The following is a 20,979-nucleotide window of genomic DNA, read 5'->3' as shown; positions in this document are numbered from 1 at the left end:
AGTTTTTTTAAATCATGTCAGAAACTACTTGAGAACCTATTACAGATCACTTCTGGTGTGAGAGGATTGGCAGTCTACAGAGACTTTGCCCAGGGGACGCCGGGATGTGTTAGTTGGAAGGTTTCTCTCATGTCCCCGCAAGCTAGAGCTGACAGATGGGAGCTCACCCCATCTCGTGGATTCGAACCAGCAACCTTCAGGTCAACATCCCAACCTTCAGGTCAGCAGTCCAGCTAGCACGAGGGTTTAACGCATTGTGCCACTGCAGTTCTTATCATGACATGGAAAGTGATATGGTTTCAGTGACAACCATGGGTCTATCTACAATGTAGAATTAATGCAGTTTGACACTATTATAACTGCCATGGCTCAATGCTATGGACTCCTGGAAGTTGTAGCTTGGCGAGGCTCCAGAACCCATTGGCTAAGTAGCCTAAAAAACCTATGATACTGTAAATTGAGCTATGATAGTTAAAGTGTTGTCAAATTGCATTCATTCTATGGTGTAGATATATCTCATGACAAAGCTCCATTGCACTGCTGCCGCTGCTATCTTACATTTCATAATTGCTGGAAGAAAACAAAAGTCCTCAGGGCAATTCATAAGCAATAATAAAAATTCACTAAAAGGAAACAAACCTTCAAAGGGTGAGGACTTTCAGATGTTCTTGGACTCTAGCTCCCATCAGAGCCATCCAGAATGGCCAGTGATCAGGGATGATGGAAGATGGAGACCAACACTATCGGTTCCTTGCTGGTATCAAAGCACATACAATAATTTTGTGGGCAACCTTATAGTTGGGGGCGATAAATGATAAGTTTTCCCTTCAAGCTTCATGCGAATGTGGCTGAATGCAATGTCCTGTTGTACAGGAGAGAAGCCTGAATGCCATCCAGACATAGAAAAAATTCAGACTTAAAAAGTTTAAATGTGAACTTGTGGTTTTTGATGTGTGTGTGTGTGCGCGCGCGCGCGTATAGGGGTGAACACACTCAAAAGCCTCAACAGCTTACCCAATGGAAAGCTGAAATTCAACTTAAAACTGAAATGCGAACCGTTGCAGTTTTCAGCTGCAAGCCTTTGCAGTTACATTAGCTTAATCTAGTTAACACCCTTTAAAATCATAACAGCTAGCATTTTACTTTTAATGAAGCCTTTTCTCTGTTTTTGCCTTCAAAAATAAATGTTCCGTTTCTTTATCTTACCAAGGACTTTAGGATGTGTGTTGACTAGCAAACATAACATCTACCTAGCGCAAAGTACAACCCTGGCTTAAGGCCAACACTCCCTTCATTGTTGTGCAGGTATGCTTTGTGCAATTGTAAGTGGCAGACTTTGTATGCACGGTCTGCATTTGTACAAATATGTAAAATGATTGTTTCCCCCATCGGATTCAAATTTGGTATTCAAAAGAACTTCAGGAAGTGTGGACAGTACCTCTCAATAGCACTATTGCCTCCACAATATAATCTTTCAGTTTCTCTGCTTGAAACGGAAGGTTGTCAAAAGTCAAGGGAATGGTACTCCAGTGTACAAACAGCCTACAAATGCAAGCTCAAATTGGCAATTCAGTGAGAGAGCTGCAAGGCCCGTTCAAAACGATGAACAATTTATATTTGAGTTAATCTGACTCTAAATCAATATGGTTGGATAGGGCAAGAGATAAGCAAAAAGAATGCTTGGAAAATTAATGTTTACAAGTAATTTGTTCCTGTTCCTGTTCATTCGCTGAAATGATCAAAAAGTAATTTATTAACATTACTCACTAATCATGGTAAATTGTACTGTTAATTTTTCAACTGCTTGTTACTTATCCCCACCCCCCACCCTCGGAAAGCCAGCATGATACACTGCAGGAGTGGGAAAACTTTCTCCTGCAAAGGGTCATTTGGATCATTCACGGGCCAATTTTATTACATGTATTTTTTGTTGGAGGAAGCAACCTTCTCGAGGTTTGTCTGTTTTATTAGAATGTCATTTTATATCCTGAAGTATATGTCTATTTAGTTTGCAGTTACTTTATCTCTATATACCTAAAGCAATGGGAGGGGCTGCGGGTCATGTGACTGACCGTGACAGTTAGAATGTTCGATTTAAAAGAATGACAGTTAGAGAAGTCAGTTGGGGCTTGAGTCTGCCTGAAATTAGTGTTGAGCCCTGAGTCAGCTTGAGTATAGAAATCTGTTACAGTGCAGAAGGCAGTGTAGGAAGTTATAAAACTGTTGAGGCTTGTGTTTTCTTAAGAAATAAACTCTTATTAAAGAGAGCTGTATAAAGCAATACACTGTTACAGTTTATAAGTTTAAGATACAAACTCTCTAAACATTTTGAAGTTTTTAACCTGAAAAGAAATGCGCCTGTGTCTTTAAATACATGAAGTTTATCATAAAGCCACCAATGCGTCAAAAGGGTATTAAACCCAATACCTAACACACAACACAGACCAATATGCTGCATAGCATATGCAGCTGTAAGACCAAAAAGTGTCCCATTCCGCAGAAGATATAACTTCAATAAAGCTAACTGGACAAAGTTTACAGAGACCATGGAAGCTGCTATTTCTGATATAGAACCTTCTATAGAAAATTATGACCTGTTTGTAGTAGCTCTGAAAAGATCCTCAAGGCTCTCAATCCCTAGAGGCTGACGCACAAGCTACCTACCAGGCCTAAACGAAGAATCGCTAAATCAGCTACAGGAATATCTCAGACTCTTTCAAGAGAATCCATACAGTGATGGGACTATAGCAGCAGGTCAAAAACTATCTACAGCCTTAGCTAATGCTAAGAAAGACCGTTGGATAGAGCTGCTTGAGAACCTTGACATGTCCAAGAGTAGCCGAAAAGCCTGGCAACTGCTGAGATGCCTGGATAGTGATCCTGTGGTCAACCATGGACACGCAAACGTGACACCAGACCAGATAGCTCACCAGCTAATTCAGAATGGGAAAACCAACCACAGTAGAATAAAGATGAAAATCAACAGGGTGTCAGAACTTGAAACCCACCAGTTGTCTTCTCCTCTAAACCTGAAAGAAGTCAGAGAAGCCATCAAGTGATGTAAGACTGGTAAAGCACCTGGCCTAGATGACCTGATGATGGAGCAAATCAAACACCTGGGTCCCAAAGCTGAAAACTGGCTTTTGAAATTCTACAATCAATGCTTGGCACACAAACAGATTCCCAGAGCATGGAGGAAAACTAAGATCATTGCCATTTTAAAACCTGGTAAAGATGCCTCCAATGCCAGGAACTATCGACCAATCTCCCTCTTATGTCATCTATATAAAGTCTATGAGAGGGTGCTATTAAATCGACTAGGACCTGTTATCGAACCCAAGCTTATTCCACAACAAGCAGGTTTCAGACCAGGGAAAAACTGTACAGGTCAAATTCTTCATCTGACTGAGCATATCGAGGAAGGCTATGAGAAAGGTTGCATTACGGGAACAGTTTTTGTGGACCTTACGGCAGCCTATGACACGGTGCAACATAGAAAAATGCTGCATAAAGTCTACCATATTACCCGGGACTTTGATTTTACAAAAACTGTCCAGACCCTCCTAGAAAACCGCAGCTTCTATGTGGAGTTTCAGGGCCGGAAAAGCAGATGGAGGAGGCAAAAGAATGGTTTACCCCAAGGCAGCGTTCTTGCACCGACCTTATTTAACATCTTCACGAACGACCAGCCACAACCACCACTCACAAAGAGTTTTATATATGCTGATGACCTTGGCCTCACAACACAAGCGAAAGATTTTGAAACAGTTGAAAACCAACTCACTAATGCCTTGAAAGACCTCTCCAGCTACTACAAAGAGAACCACCTGAAGCCTAACCCTGCCAAGACACAAGTGTGTGCTTTCCACCTACGTAACCGTGAAGCCAACAGGAAACTGAAAGTTACTTGGGAAGGCCAAGAGCTTGAACACTGTTTCCATCCTAAATATCTTGGTGTCACCTTAGATCAAACATTAACATATAGGAAACACTGCATGAACACCAAGCACAAAGTAGCTGCACGCATCCTGCGGAAACTGACTGGCAGCTCATGGGGTGCAGACCCACAAGTAATAAGAACATCAGCCCTGGCCTTGTCTTTCTCAACTGCAGAGTACGCCTGTCCTGTCTGGCAAAAGTCTACCCATGCAAAGCAGGTGGACATGGCACTAAACGAAATATGCAGAATAATCACAGGATGCCTTAAACCTACACCTGTTGATAAACTCTACAAGTTAGCTGGCATTGCCCCTCCTGACGTGCGACGGGAAGTTGCTGCTAACGGTGAGAGAAATAAGGTTGAACACTGTGAAAGCCACCCACTGCATGACTATCACCCTCCTCCCACCAGACTCAAATCAAGGAAGGGCTTCATGAGAACCACCACTCCTCTTGATGTTCCTCCAGCAGCAGCAAGGGTGTCCCTCTGGGCAGCTAAACCTGGCAATTCTAACTGGATGGCCCCCCATGAGGGTCTTCCTCCAGGGGCAAACCAAGATTGGGCAACTTGGAAGTCCCTGAACAGACTCAGAAGTGGAGTGGGCAGATCTAAAGACAACTTGGCAAGGTGGCACTACCTGGAGGAATCCTCCACCTTGTGTGACTGTGGAGCAGAACAAACAACTCTGCATATGTATGCTTGCCCACAATGTCCTGCCTCATGCACGGAGGAGTTGTTTAAAGCTACAGACAATGCGATTGCTGTTGCCCGTTTTTGGTCTAAAACTATTTAGTTGCTTGTGATTTCCTCTTTTTTTATCATTTTAAAATGTATTTGTTATGCAATGCTTTTGACACGAAATAAATAAATAAATAAATAAATCATAAAACGAACTTGCTATCCTTTAAAAGAAGTCTGTTTGTATCTTTGTCTGTTGAAAGTATCAAATAGAAACAAAATACCTATGTGCCCATTATCAAATAAACTCTGCTATCCCATTAGGTTGTGATCCTAACAGGTCATAATCTATACCCTGATGGGTTGTGATCATAACAGGTAATAATCCACTCAATTCCCAATATTATTTTTATTATAATTAGATAATTATATATTATTATAAGTTATACAATTATATACTAAAATCAAATGAAAGTGTTGATTTCACTTAATTTGGTCATGCATTTTAATTTGTCAAAATGAACATTGCTCAATTTCATACATTAAAACATATACACATCTTTGCGCACCAAATTAAACCTCTCATTATTTTCCCATTGTTTTATTTTGTTTAAATCAAAGACAACAATGGAGTGGATGGGTCAGTGTACAAAATTACTGGGGTGTCCAAACCAAATTATTTTGTGGGCCTTATACAGCCTGCGGGCCGGACTTTTTACACCCCTGGTATGGTGGTTTAAGTGCTGGACTAGGATACCAGCAGGAGATCAGGGTTCAGATCAAAACTCAACCATGGAAACCCACCAGATGACTTTGGGCAAGTCACATACTCTCAAATCTCATAGGAAATCAACCCCTTTCTGAAAAAATTCTGCCAAGAAAACCTTATGATAGATTTACCCAAGAGTTGTAGTGAAATGAAGGCACACAACAAATTATTTTGTTAGTGATTGGATTTTTTCACATTTTATGCCACTGAGAGTTTTTTTTAAAAATACAAAGAGAAGGGCAAGAGACTTTTAAAAATTATGGTTAAAATGGCTGCAAAACGTCCTAAATTACTGCAACATGAAGCAACTATGCTATAACTATAGATGAAGCCACAACGAGAGGCAGGTAAAAAATAAAATCATAATCATTGTCATCATTGTCATGATTGTCTACACCTGTCATGCTATTTTTGGAACGTGGCTTCATTTCAGCCTTATTACTGCCTCCAAATAGATTGTTGTGTATGACTACATTTGCAACTTATTGCTCCCAAACCCTGGGCAAGAAAGAAAGAGGTTGTATTTGTGTCACTATGATTGAATGCTCTCACTCCATCAGAGTGGCTGATCCAGTATACAGCAATTGTGTTTGCTGCACTGCGTAGTCTAACCTTGAAATGAATTTCCATAAGAAATCCAAATCTGAACAATGGCTTCATCTGTCCCCTTTTCCCCAAGGTACTTTTGTTCAAGGCTGCTCATTCCATGTAAGTGAGCAGGGAACAGATATAGCATCTGGGGAGGGAATGTGGTTATGGAAGCCCTGCATGAGGAATTGTTTTTCACTGGGGTTCCCTGCTCCTTAAAACCCCTTTGTCTTTCTCCAGACTTTATTTCACTGCTCTCATTTTTGTGCCTCAATGGTTTGGAGAAATAATTTATGATAACTGCTAGTTTTCCAGATTATAGATAAGATAAAGATTATTCTTCACATCAGATTTCCTTGTAATGAGAAGAGATTTTCTGTCCTCATGGCAATACATACTGATTTAATATTCTGCCATTCTCCCAATAAGGGACCCAACGTGACTCACTATATGAGTTAAAACAAAACATAATTAAAATAATGGAGATTACAAAGGTATACAAACAAGATAACCATATGAAAGATATTAATTGCAAACTGTTTTTTAAAAAGCAATTTAGAATATTAATAATAACAACAAAAATGCAATACAATACGGCCCAATTGAAAGACCTCCAGCAACAGATGGTTAATATGCAAAGGCTTTAGTAAGGTCTTGGGCTGTAGGCAGAAATACATGAGAGCAGGACAACCAAGCATCCCATGAGAGGGAATTTCAGTGTTGGAGCAGCCATGGAAAAGGCTCTCTCTTGCATGTCTGCAATGGTGGTAGGACTGAGAGAAAGCCTTGCTCTAGAAGGGACCATAAAACTTAGGACTTCATTAAATAGAAAAGGGGAAAAATGGAAAAAGCGGGGAGAACCGTCTTACCCTATTGCCTTTCGTCTTGAGGGATGCCCAGCCATCCCATGACTTTACATGTCTTTCCTCTGTTTTCTCCCACCTTAAAGCTGTTTGGAGTCAGGTAACTCCTGACTCCCAAAGATGGTTTTCAGGCTCCATTTTCATGCGTTGCAGAAATGAAGGCAAACAACTCCCACTGGGAGTGCCCTTATGTCATGTGATGACTTCTGTGGGGCTCTGTTTCCACAGCAGATTGAAATGGAGCCCTACATCTGTCTGATGAGGTCCTTAGGCAGTCCTGTTCGGAGACATAGACCTTTCTGCTTTTTAAAAACAGGAAGTGGCCTTTGGGTTACCCCATTTTTTGAGATCTAAAACTCAATGGAGAATTATATTTAAACAGAAGATCATGCTTGTAGAAACTTCTGGGGATTTGCAACTTTGGGATAAATTATTATTCAGGGGGTCAAAATTGCTGGAGTGTTGAATACTCTGTGCATTTTATATTTTGTCAATTCTTGCTCAATGGTAATGACCCTGTGCCCCCACCCACATATATTTTTAGACCCTGAATTATGAATTATGAGTAATAGTGAACCTATTGGAGAAATGACTTGCTGTAGACCTAGAAATGCCTAGAGGGGGCACATCTATAGGCATTACTAGGTCCTCTAGTGTGGCTCTATGGTTAACGTCAATCCAAAGCATACCACAGAAGTACCTGAGGTCCTAGAAGATGCCTGAAGAAGATATATTTTGCAGACATGGGCAAATGAAATGTGGGTGATGGTCCCACAGATATGGAGCTTGTATTGTATTGGCTTGAACTGTATACTCTTGATTATTAGAAAACTGGGCAGAACCACTAGAAATATTCTGTTTAAATTGCAGGATGAAACCAAAAAACTTCTGTAAATAACATGACTGACAAACTTGCATTTATATATGTTACATATAATCATTTATTTTTTCACATCAGCAATTAAGTCACCTTTGATATGCTCCCAGATTTTCATAATAACCATTCATGAATGGCGTAATTACTTTGATTCTCAAAGGCAGGCATCATCTGTAGTTAAGTACCCATTCCATTAAAAAAGGAAAGGAAAAAAAATAAATGGCCTAATTTTCCCTAGGAGGTATATTTACATCAATTACACTCCTTTTTGGGACATACACATTTCCTCACAAGAAGGAACCCCTGGTGTGATGTACACAGTGATTACATTTTCCAAGTACAGCTTCCCCCTTGCTCCACAGCAATATTAATTTTGAACCACCAGCTGGAAACAAAAGCCCCCTTCGACGTGGCTTGACATTACAGATTGATGATGCTTGACTGGCTGGGGTAGGGCAGCCTTCTGGCAGAAGAAAAGGCATCTCCTTCCAGTGGGAATAAAGAATGGCACTAAGAGGCTTAATAAACCCAAACAGATAAGGCAGTAATGACCCAGATGTTCACAGAAGACCAGATCACATACACATGAAGGGAACACATCAAGTGCGCAACGATGCCATAGCATTATGTTCCAAAAAAAAAAGTGACCACGTGGCTTGCAGGTGCAAAATTCAACGGAAATATAATGGAAAGGAGCAAGGACAACAAATGAGACTGCCAACCAGGAAAAGAAATACAGCCAAATTGCTTTTCAGAGGGCAGCTTGCACAATCATAATGAATTTAAGGGCTGTTGTTGCATTATTGATGTGGAGGCTTATGTATCAAGGAAACAGATGTCCCTTGTCCTAAGGACGTAGTTCAAGAAACTATTTTAGCAGGTGTGAAGTTCTTGTTGTCCTAAACATTGTTAGCGAACTGAGAGTATGCCACGACCAGCACTTTCTCCAGTCTACCTACATACTATTTCTAATTCTCTTTCATGGCTTGGAGCCAAAAATGATGGGTATTGGATATCTTTGTAACCAGTACTTCAAAACCCCTTGAAACTCAAGGCTAGGGAAAGGTTTTGGGTTTTTTTGGACTAAAAGTTCCCGGCTTCAGCCATCATGGCCACTAGACCACAATTCCTAAAACCCCTTAACCAAAATGGCCATAGCAAGTGTCAGCCCAAAGAGTAACTGTTCCAAGTTCTATTTTGGGGCACATTCACACTATTATTTATTTTATTTATTTACTATATTTCTACCCCGCTCTTCTCACCCCGAAGGGGACTCAGAGTGGCTTACAGTTTGGCCACTTCAGTGCCACATTGCAAATACACTGTGTATAAATATAATACAATACAAATCAAAGCACATTTAACATAAAATACAAGACAAAAATCACACAAAGCATAATGACGTCCAGAAATAAAATATAAATAAATAGTAAAATTAAAAACATTTAAAACCAATTACAATTATTGTGGAGACTCATCAATTAAATAGCACATTTCGCTAAGCTCAGTCATCAGTGATAAACATGAGCCAGAGAGAAAATTAAGAGAAGTCTCCACAATAAAAATAAATAAATAAATAAACATAAAATCTGAAAACAAAACAAAACCAAAAGTCCCCACTAAAGCCCAGGAGAAACAGTGTTGAAAGTTGAGCGTCAGCAGAGAAGTCAGTGGCCCCAATCCAAGCCAAGCCCGGTTTCAGTACTTAGTTGATGGTCAAAGGGGGGGCTGGTTGGTAAAAATTCCCCAGTATTGCTGTCCTATAAGGTATCAGTGATTTTAACAAATGGCTACCTAGCGGTGAGGTCATGGCATGGTAGCGGGAAATGGTGGCGATGGTAGAGCGGCTCTGATGCACCAACTTCTCCAGGTTGATGCTGGGCAATGGGAGGGAAGGCCAAATGGAGCGCAGCTCAGGGAAGCCCCTAATTGGGTTGCAGCACTTGTTGCTCTCGCTGGTGTATTGTATTGTAGCACAATATTCTACTTTAACTGCAATGGCACTTGGGATTCTGGGTTTTGTAGTTTGGTAAAATGAACTAGAACTTTCTGGTTAAGAAATCTAAATGATCCCTCCCGAATTGCAAATCCCGGGATTTCATGATTTTGCTATGGCTGCTAACATGGGGTGCAGTACCACAGTCATGTAGTGTTGATGAGTCCAAAATTCAGAATGAGAAGTATTTTCAAAAAATCATGTTGGCAGCTAAAAATGCCAAAACGTCAAAGAAAAGCATTGAAAAGTAGGCAGATGCCTATGTTTTATTTTGAAAATATGTTTTTTTCTTCACTGTAAACACTTCAGGGAGGAGGACTACAACTATGTGAAGCTGATCTGCCACTTCTGAAGGTTCTCCCTTTTTTATTATCCAGAAAAAGGATTGTCTGGGTAGCCTATCAAGGATTGTCAATGCGTATCCCATCCTGGATTAGCTGTTTTCACTACAAGCAGGAGTGGTCCACCGGCGTGCCTGTGTTCCCTTAGGGCTCTCTTCCTTGCTTTATTGTCTCATCCAAATCAAAAGAGCTTGGTTAACACAATCTGTGGAAAAACTATGGGAGCTTTCGCATAGAGCTGGGAGTAAAGAACATGCATATTTAATTAAGATACGTGGACATACAGTTCCTGGCCAAAAAACCCCCCGTGAATATGATTTAGCCTTAAATCACACAGATAACCAATGTTTTCATATTCAAAAGAAAACTAGTCACTTTCTAAAATCCTAGATGATCTCATCATGAATAGATGACAACTCAAATTCCATCTTTCCCATATAATCAAACCAAACTTTGTGGCAGAAAAGCATGGGTAACACAATTATTTAGCTGTGTTGTCTCTTCTTACCCAAAAGGATCTCCCACCACAAGAAAAGCCACGTCACATAGATGGGCATCTTCCAAGATTGTATCTGCTTCTTGCTCCACAACGTCTCGGTCAGCAAGAATCAACTCTTTGCCATAGAATTCCTCCTGGGGGCAAAAGTAAGGGGGATATTATTACAGTAGTATGCATACTACAGTGGTGTTTTCATAATGAAAAGAAAACACACAATTCTCTAAGGCCAGCACAGGAATTTCTTCACATTGTACACAGTTAAACTATCACAACATGCAATAATGATAGGGACGTGAAGGCCCAAGAAAAGTTCAGTGGAACCCTGCCAAGGGATTGTGGAATATATATTTTTTTAGCACGGTGAGTAAAATATTTAAGACAAAGTTTTCATATATCGCCTCCTACACATTATTTCTAAATCTATGCAGACCAAATAGAGCAGTGCTGCTCAAAAACCGGTGGTCCCTGGTCCAATGCCAGTCTCTGGGTCACTGGCTGAAGGAGAATTTCCAGGAAAGAAAGGAACAGCGGTAGCTTATGCGCACAAATATGTTCATGGTCACTTGTATATTGGGAAAAGGTGATTGCTGATCCTGCACATCACATAGCTTGAGAAATACTGAAAAATAATATTTCACATAATTCTAATCCCTGGTTTCCTTTTCCCAATTTTAAAATTGGAATATGTATTTTATCCCTGCATGGAATGATGCAATCTTAGGGGAGACAAAATTATTTTCTGTTTTATTAATGTCAATGTGTTGTTCTATTTAAAATGAGGTTTGTTTTTTATCTGTTGCACATAAATTATCAAAAGCAAAGATGTTCCTTCAATTCGAGACCTTGTAACTCTACTTATAAGAATACGTTGGAAAGTAAATTAAATTCTAATAATTTTCTGAATACACTGTATCTTGAACATATTAAGTATTATGCTTTTATCCCAGGTTATACATAATTAATTTTATGTTCCTAAAGTAACAGTAATTTTCAATTAGTTCTTGTTTTGCCCTTTGTTTTCAAGTTATGGAGAAACTAAGGTGGCGTTTTCTTGGTAAAACTTATTCAAAGTGGATTTGCTTATGCCTTCTTGTGAGGCTGAGTGAATATGACTTGCCTAAGTTCATCTAGTGCAGTGATTCTCAACCTGTGGGTTCCCAGGTGTTTGGCCTACAATTCTGAGAAATCCCAGCCAGTTTACCATCTGTTAGGACTTCTGGGAGTTGAAGGCCATAACATCTGGAACCCACAGGTTGAGAACCATTGGTCTAGTGGGTTTTGATGGCCAAGCAGTGATGTCTCTAGTTCAATCCAGTGCTCAGATCACTACACCATAATCTTTTTTTCATTCTTTTCTTGAAAATTTCATGCCTTTCCCTCAAATTGGGAAATAACTAGTTTCCCCCATAGCTTCAAAATGTATGGAAATTTTACAACAATGGCCATGAGTGGCTTAAAAGAGGGATGAGACAAATTTCTGGAGGATTAATTATCAAAAGCTACTAGGACAGACATATACAGGAAAAAGGTACAGTGGAGTCTCACTTATCCAACATTCGCTTATCCAACATTCTGGATTATCCAACGCAGTCTGTCTCCCACCCTGATCCACAGCTGTTTCTCCAGGCAGCAAGGACTGAACTTTTTACGCATTCAATCTCCCACAATGTTGTTACTGTAAGTTCATTTTATGTAATTCTATATTTATTTGTAGTCAATTTGTTAGTAGCCAATATTTTTGTAGTCAATGTTTTCAATACTTTGCGATGTTTTGGTGCTAAATTCATAAATACAGTAAATACCACATAACATTACCATGAATTGAAATGCTTTTTCTGTTGATTTGTTCTAAAACATGATGTTTTGGTGCTTAATTTGTAAAATCATAATGTAATTTGCCGTTTAATAGACTTTTCCTTAATCCCTCCTTATCCAACGTTCTGCTGGCCTGTTTATGTTGGATAAGTGAGCCTCTACTGTATTGTAATTCAGTTTAAACAGCATCATGCTGCAGGCAAACGTAGAATTGTGTTGTGTTTATTTCACAAACACAAGCCAATCAGTTTGAGATGAATTTTAAAGTCAATACAAGGAGACAGAAGAAAGGACTGAAACAAGATCTTCCCACTTCAAACTCACAATGCTTGTGCTTTTTGAAGACATTTCTCCAGCTTGGTTTTAAGTCAAGAAGGGAAGTGGACTGAATGCATACAAGTCCTGTGAGATGAGGTGCGGGATCCATTTTCATTCCCTTCTTTTTACCGACACATTTGGACACTGAATGCTGATACTCATATTTTACATATTTATTGAGAAGCCCATGTTTATCAAAGATGCTCATGCTGAGTTTGGCTTTGAAGTGTGCTGCTGGGATATAGCTACAGAAGAGGTAGACACAATGTGGAGAGGACATAATGAGGCCCTTTCCCACCTCATAAGAATTCTGCCTCCAACAGATTTATTACTTCTAGCATTGCAGAACTTAAAACTTCAGTTGAACGTTTAGAAATGTCAGAAAAAGTGACTAAGTGAAATAATAATAATAATAATAATATACTTTATATAGACCGCCCTCTCTCCCCAGAGGGACTCAGAGCGGTTAACACATATATAAACGGCAAACATTCAATGCCACAATTTCTTCATTAATATCAAAAGTATAAAATGACAATAACATACACGTTATAATAAAAATTCCACATTAGAAAAAACAATACACTTAAATGTGTTGTCGAAAGCTTTCATGGCCGGGATCACAGGGTTGTTGTATTTATTCCGGGCTGTATGGCCATGTTCTAGAAGTATTCTCTCCTGACGTTTCGCCCACATCTATGGTAGGCATCCTCAGAGGTTGTGAGGCATAGAGAAAGTTTCTCCATGCCTCACAACCTCTGAGGTTGCCTGCCATAGATGTGGGCGAAACGTCAGGAGAGAATACTTCTAGAACATGGCTATACAGCCCGGAATACATACAACAACTCCAATAAATTTAAGCATGACACTCAGTAAAAACATTATTGCACAGAGCGAGTGTATACCTGGACCAATTTATAGGCATTTCTTCACTAACAAAAAACCTCTTTTTTGCAGTTTTCTACAACAACCCATCCCTGCCTTTTCTTTTTGTCGTCTGCCTAGCTTTTTAATGTAGCATTGGCACTGGGAGGATGATGAAGCTAAAAGTTGGAGAAATGTTTTGCTACTGGCTTGCAGTAGTATTTTTGCAGTAAACAATGCAGTAAAGCATGAGCTAGGAAAGAATGGGATTATGCTCTCGCTGATCTGTAGCAGGAACCATTGTTTACAACAAGAAAGGTAAACTGCAGCTCTAGAAGTGGTCTCTAGAAGGTTGAAAATGTTCTTGTTTACTTATACAAGAGCTACCTTGTTTCAATTCACATGGACATATTGTTAGTTTTGCACTTTCCATGTTATCCTTGTCTCTGGTACAAAGAAAATTCTGTAATACCTATGAACATATCTACTTTACTAACTGCTGTATATTTGTGTAGAAGTTCTAGGTGTGAGTGATTTCCTCTCCCACACTCTGTAAAGGCAGAAACTGGAGACTGAATGAAATTTTCATTCGGAGGGCAGAATTCGTACTTATATTCGTACTGGTATACTATATCCCTGGTATACTGTCAGAGCAGAAAAACAAATGATGTGCCAGACATAGAAACCAAAGTAATATAATCAACCAAAGGCCAAACTAAAAAAAGGGAGCCAGTATAACAAAATGAAGTACATTGTGCTATGGACCATTTTTCATTTGAGTTACAGCACCTATTCAGTGTGTACATTACTGGGTCGCTGTTTCTCCCACCCACCCCAATCATTAGTCAGTTTGTGTTTTATGTCTAAACAAAGCCATCACTTGCAGCATGAGGTGGATTTTTTTTTCAGTGACAGGAACTTAAGACAAAAGTCAGCACTTTAAACAAAAAGACACTATTCAATTGTTCAGAAAAATAATGCATCAAGGGTTTTTTAAAAATCCCAAATGTTTCAAACAGAAACTATATATTCATTAAAATCTCTAGCAAGTTGTGATTTTATCACTGGTTTATTATGTATCACTGACTAACCTCATGATCACGGAGATTAGACAAAGGGATGGATTGGAGGTTATCCCATTTTATTCTGTGAAGTGAGTTAAATAGAGAGAGAAAACAAATAGATCTCAAAATATACAGGAAACTTTTTGCAGAACGGAGATGCAAGACCTTGCTAATCCAAGCACAACACTAGCTCTTTTATTTTGAACATCACACTCCACTTTCTATCGGTACCTATTTACCAGTGCTTCTTTTCCAACAGTGAGGATCGAAGTGTAAGCTTCCAGGTATACTCGGCTACATTGTTTTATCACCTCCAGGCCTTTCACTGTAATATCTTTGGCATCTCCAAGCCCAAGTCCGACGAGGTAAAGCATTTTTGACGCGTGTCAAGAAATGAATTAGAAGTGACTTCTGGAATGGAGAATTTTAAAGCCTGCAAAAAGAAAAATCAAATCAGAATAAAAAATCCTCTAAAATCCAGGTTGCTTTTTTGCTAGGAATCACATCACAGCATATGGTTTCTTTTACATGATTTCTATAGCCACATTTTAAAAGTTATGCCGATGTGCACTGTTAAATTCCTCCCATTGAGAACAGCTTTACAAAAGAGGAGCTGTCTTCATGGTGTTTTACACTGTGTAATGTGGACAGCTACCTCTTGCTTACTTTCTGTAAGTAAGAGCAGTCAAGTAGCATATATCACAATGCTACTTGTGCCAAACAAGCTATGTTTCCTGGTCCAATGCATTGTGTGAATTTGTGTATAGACAGTATTTGGAAAGCTTTTTATTTAAAAAGCATGCATGCTGGAACTTGATGTTTAAACCTGCAATGGAGAAGAATGCAGTGATTAAGACAATTTAAAAATGCTCTCAAATTGAGGGGAGAGCTATTCTTTATCACCAATTCCTTCAATAAGCAGACATCACCTTTTTATGTTCATAGAGCCACAGTCCAGAAATCAGTAGATAAGGAACAGATAAGAGCAATATAACTTACTGAGATCTGAGAATTACAAAGCTGTTAAAACCATGGTTATTAGAAGCAATTGATGGGAAAGTTGGCAATGCCAAATGATATTAAAACTTTTTTCTTTAAAATTATTTAGTAGCATGCTTTTTTAGTAACAGAAAATAGAGCAGATTCCCATCATTCAATTGTTTACACCGTTTTAGCCTCAAAACAAGCAGTTGAATAGTTTATTCAGTTTATGCAGTTGTATCTCGTCTTGAAACAGAAGTGATTTGGGACATGGCTTCTACAAGGAATCACTGTTCTGTCATGGCGGGATTTAGTGGGATGATGAATCTGTTGTTGGGACTGTCCAGATGAAATGATTGGGGGGAAATCAGGAACTCCATATAAAAGTAAGGGGCAAGCTATCTGGGCCTTTAGCTCTTTCCAGCATATAAAAATAGCTCAATTAAGTGGGAAGCACAATTTTTCTAGTGAAGACCCCATCTACACTATCATATAATGCAGTTTCAGAATGCATGTTTAACTACATTGAACTGGATGAAGTGAATCTACACTGCCATAAAATGTAGCTGAATGCAGTTAAACTGCATTCTGAAACTGCATTATATGGCAGTGTAGATGGGGACTGAGTCAGAGAGAGCAAATACCAGCAGGTGATGTCTTTGCTCTTATCCTTACTGTGCATCACATACAACATGCCACATTTTAAATTTTAAAGTTTTATGATATTTATATGTTTTATTTGTTTTACTTTTTAATATTGTTTTGCTTTTATATTGTTGAATTGCAGCATTGAATTGTGCCAAATTATGTAAGCCGCTCTGAGTCCCCTTCGGGGAGAGAAGGGCAGGGTATAAATATAGTAAATAAATAAATAAATAAATGGTGGGTGTCTGCTTTCTCTTCTCAGGTAATGAAAAGCCACAGGAACTATGCATTATTTTACTTGGTATTTTATTGAAAGCAGACCTCATCTCCTCTGGCCTAAGAATACTTTAGTTTTCTGAGAATGCTGGACTGCAACTCCCAACATTCCTCACTATTGGATAGGGATGCTGTACTTGGATTCAAACACCACTTGGAAAGGTGTTTGTCCGAAAGAGTGGTGCTTAAGACTGTAGTTTAATTTGGAAAGAAATCCTAGTCTTTAATCATGCAGACTTCCAACATCTGAAGAGCTGCATGATTTCCATCCAGGATTCATTTTACCGTGCTTTCCCGAAAATAAGACAGTGTCTTATATTAATTTTGGCTCCAAAAGATGCTCTAGGTCTTATTTTCAGGGGATGTCTTATTTTTCCATGAAGAAGAATTCACATTTATTGTTGAACAAAAAAAATGAACATTTATTATATACTGTACAGTAGTTGTCATCATAAACCAGCATAACCAGACAAACTGTGAATCCTAACAAGAATTTCTTGTTACTACCATTATTTCCATGTACAACACTCTATGGTACGTACATTTACCGATCCTGCATGCTCTGGTGTTCTGTTTGGCGAGCATGCTTCCAAACAAAAACTTTGCTAGGTCTTACTTTCGGGGGAGGCCTTATATTTAGCAATTCAGCAAAACCTCTACTAGGTCTTATTTTTTGGGGATGTCTTATTTTAGGGGAAACAGGGTAAGTCACACTGCAGTTATAAATACTTTTACTTGACTCAGATGCTCCAGGATTTAGTGGTTGTGGTGTAAACGGCTGTTAAGAATTGTGGGAATTAGAGTCCAAAACACCTGGAGGATCGAAGTTTGCCTATGCCTGATCTAGACTGTAGAAAGAATGCACTTTGACATCTCTTCACTAAATGCTATTGAAGTTTGGTAAGGCCCCAATCTTCTCTGAAAGTTGGGTTGCTGTGAGTTTTCCAAGTTATATGGCCATGTTCCAGAAGCCTTCTCTTCTCACATTTCACCCACATCTATGCAAGCATCCTCAGAGATTGTGAGGTCTGTTGGAAAACTATGCAAGTGGGGTTTATATATCTGTGGAAGGTCCAGGGTGGGAGAAAGAACTCTTATCTGCTCGAAAAAAGTGTGAATGTTGCAGTTGACCACCTTGATTAGCACGGAATGGCCTTGCAGCTTCAAAGATTGGCTTTTTTTCTGTCTGGGAGAATCCTGTTGGGAGGTGTTAGCAGACATGAAATAGTCAGGGCCAGGTAACACCTCACAACAAAGGATTCCCCCAGGCAGGAAACAGCCAAGGTTTGCAGCTGCAAAGCCAGGTTAATTGATTGATTGATTTGTATGTTAGTGTATTTATGCTCATTATTGTGTTTTGTTGCTATATGGTTTTAAGTTGCTGTATGGTTTCCTTGCTATGTTGGAAACCACCCTGAGTCCCTTGAGGAGATAGGGCGGTATATAAATAAAGTTTTATTATGATTTATTATTATTAGGTAAAAAAGGTAAAAGTTTTCCCCTGACGTTAAGTCCAGTCGTGACCGACTCTGGGGGTTGGTGCTCATCTCCATTTCTAATCCAAAGAGCCATCGTTGTCCGTAGACACCTCCAAGGTCATGTGGCCGGCATGACTGCATGGAGCGCCGTTACCTTCCCGCCGGAGTGGTACCTATTGATCTACTCACATTTGCATGTTTTCGAACTGCTAGGTTGGAGCTGGGGCTAACAGCAGGCGCTCATTCCGCTCCCGGGATTTGAACCTGGGACCTTTTGGTCCGCAAGTTCAGCAGCTCAGCGCTTTAACTCACTGTGCCACCAGGGGCCCATTTATTATTATTATTCAATGCTAATCAAGATGGCCAATTGCACCATCCACACTTGCCTCAAGCAGACAAGAATTCTTTCTCCCACCCTGGACCTTCCATAGAAATATAAACCCCCCTTGCCTAGTTTCCAACAGACCTCACAACCTCTGAGGATGCCTGCCATAGATGCGGGCGAAACTTCTGGAGAGAATGCTTCTGGAACATAGCCATACAGCCCGGAAAACTCACAGCAACCCAGTGATTCCGGCTATGAAAGCCTTCGACAACACATTCTCTGGAAGCCTTTGCGAAACGACCATTGAGCCATGGCACTTAAAAGTGGTGTCAAACTGCATTAATTCTACAGTGTAGTGAGGCAGCCCTGGACTCCCCTTCTCCTGGTATTCCCGTGGGCTGAAGAAGCATCGGATTTTGGGAAAGAAGGCCACTCAACCCTTCCCCTCCTGCCCTCCCCACTCACATCTACATTTTCTCCATCGGGCAGCCCTTCTGCCACGCTTTGGCGGAAGCTTCCTGGTCCTCCGCTACTTGCCGTAAAGCGCGGCGCTCACCCTCTCTTGCGCGCGACACTTTGCGACAGCCGAGGCATCTCTGTCTCTCTGCGGATGGGCGCCTTTCTCGTGGGCTGGAGGCGGCTCAGCATGGCTGCTCTAGGCGCGCCCACTGTCCCACTCTCCAATGGCTTAAACATCCCCGCCTTGGGGCTGGGTAAGTGCTCCGTTCAAGGCAAGTCCCTGCAAGTCACAACCCTGAGGAGAGACTCTGAGTGCAGAAGGAGTGCAGTGTAGCACCGCTTTAACCACAAGAGCATCATGGGAGATGTAGTTTGGTGAGGAATCAGCACTTTGGCAGAGAAGAAGGCTGTTAGGGATTGTGGGAGTTGCAGTCCAAAACATCTGGAGGGCCCAAGTTTGCCCAGGCCTGGTCAACAATGTTAAACTCACCCTGAGTCCCATTGATTTCAGTCGACCTGCTCTCTTTGGATTTAATTTTCAGCAGAACATAACACAACTTAACACAATTTTTGTTCCTTGGTTATACATGTCATTTCCTAGTTGGATTTATTATTTTAAAAAATATGGGAAACATGTATTAAACTGCAAATTTTTTATTTTGGCAGGACATCCTGCAACACATTTTGCTTTAGTTTTTGATCAGTATCTCATCAGAGTCTCAACCACATACAGTAGAGTCTCACTTATCCAACATAAATGGTTCGGCAGAACGTTGGATAAGCGAAAATGTTGGATAATAAGGAGTGATTAAGGAAAAGCCTATTAAACAACAAATTAAGTTATGATTGTACAAATTAAGTACCAAAAACATCATGTTTTACAACAAATCAACAGAAAAAGCAGTCCAAAACATGGTAACATTATGTAGTAATTACTGTATTTATGAATTTAGCACCAAAATATCGCAATATATTGAAAACATTGACTATAAAAACATTGGCTACAAACAAATTGACTACAAATAAAGATAGAATTGCATAAAATGAACTTATAGTAGCAACATTGTTGGGAATTAAATCCATAAAAAGTTCAATCCTTGCTGCCTAGAGAAACAGCTGTGGATCAGGGCGGGAGGCAAACTCCGTTGGATAATCCAGAACTTACTTACTTACTTAGGAGATCCCTCGTAGTTTGAGGATGATGGTCCTCCATTTCTTGGAAGACGCCTGTGCGTGATTTTTTTAAATGTGTGGAGGTCGGTGCACGGCCGGTCAACGCACAGTTTTCACAGATTGAGGTCCCAGCAGTGGTGTGATTAACACAATGAGAGTGGCTTCTCAGTTTGTTGCAGCCTTCTTCCGCCTTCACAGCCGTTGTAACATGTACCATGTTATCCTCCGCCTGCTCTGCTGTTGAGGTTAACATTGGATAAGCGAATGTTGGATAAGTGAGACTACTGTAGTTTGTGGCAGCCAACTATGGAGTAGAACAACTACTTCCAAAGGGCTGCACAATTGAACAGGAAAGAAAACTTTCAAGCCAGGAACAGAATATTTTTCAAAATTTGTTACATAAAGGGAAAGGTTTCCCCTTGACATTAAGTCCAGTCATCTCCACCTCTGGGGGTTGGTGCTCATCTCCATTTCTGAGCTGAAGAGCCGGTGTTGTCTGTAGACGCCTCCTAGGTCATGTGGCCGGCATGACTGCTGCATGGAGTGCCGTTACTTTCCCGCTGAAGCGGTACCTATTGACCTACTCACATTTGCATGTTTTCAAACTGCTAGGTTGGCAGAAGCTGAGGCTAACAACCAAGGCTCAACCCGTCCCACGGATTTGGATCAGTGATCTTCCAGTCAGCAATAACCCAACATAGTGTAATACAAATACAGGGGTGACATTGGGCAAGTTGCACTCTCTTTCTCAGGCTCAGAAGTAGGCAAATCTGAGCAAACCTTACCTCCAAAATCCTGCAATAGGGTCGCTAGAAGTTGGAAATGACTTGAAAACACACGACAGACATGAAAGGTGTGTCTACATTGTAAAATTAACCCAAGTTGGCCCCACTTTAGCTTCCATAGCTGAATAGTAATAGTAATAAATTTTATTAATTAGTCCTTAGGCCACATTACAATACCAAACCAAACCAAACAATAAGGCTTGAATGGGACTTGATTACACTCTATGTAGTAACTTAAAATAAGA

At 40.1% G+C, this 20,979-nt stretch overlaps 2 protein-coding genes across 7 annotated transcripts in view; one reads left to right on the top strand and one right to left on the bottom strand.

The window, feature by feature from the left end:
• Positions 1 to 19,011, bottom strand: part of dph5 (diphthamide biosynthesis 5) — a 44,511-nt gene extending 25,500 nt beyond the window's left edge. The window contains exons 1-3 of one of the 4 annotated variants that reach the window (XM_062979527.1): positions 18,874 to 19,011; positions 14,852 to 15,045; positions 10,561 to 10,685 (exon numbers count right to left, since the gene is read on the bottom strand). In XM_062979527.1, the coding sequence (XP_062835597.1) occupies positions 10,561 to 10,685; positions 14,852 to 14,986 (260 nt within the window). In that variant the 5' untranslated portion in view covers positions 14,987 to 15,045; positions 18,874 to 19,011. Of the gene's footprint in view, positions 1 to 10,560; positions 10,686 to 12,690; positions 12,930 to 14,851; positions 15,046 to 18,782 lie in introns of those variants that run through there. The other 3 variants (XM_062979526.1, XM_003219987.3, XM_062979528.1) reach the window with 3 other exon arrangements.
• LOC100557814 (uncharacterized oxidoreductase ZK1290.5) overlaps positions 18,898 to 20,979 on the top strand; it is a 106,723-nt gene continuing 104,641 nt past the window's right edge. For all 3 annotated transcript variants that reach the window (XM_008109143.3, XM_008109144.3, XM_062979524.1), the window contains exon 1: positions 18,898 to 19,030. In XM_008109143.3, the coding sequence (XP_008107350.1) occupies positions 18,928 to 19,030 (103 nt within the window). In that variant the 5' untranslated portion in view covers positions 18,898 to 18,927. The remainder of the gene's footprint in view (positions 19,031 to 20,979) is intronic.

The sequence above is a fragment of the Anolis carolinensis genome, chromosome 4 (assembly GCF_035594765.1).
Source record: "Anolis carolinensis isolate JA03-04 chromosome 4, rAnoCar3.1.pri, whole genome shotgun sequence".
NCBI classification, from domain to species: domain Eukaryota; kingdom Metazoa; phylum Chordata; class Lepidosauria; order Squamata; family Dactyloidae; genus Anolis; species Anolis carolinensis.
Note: the sequence above shows the minus strand (reverse complement) of the source record. Positions and strands in the feature narration are given on the sequence as shown.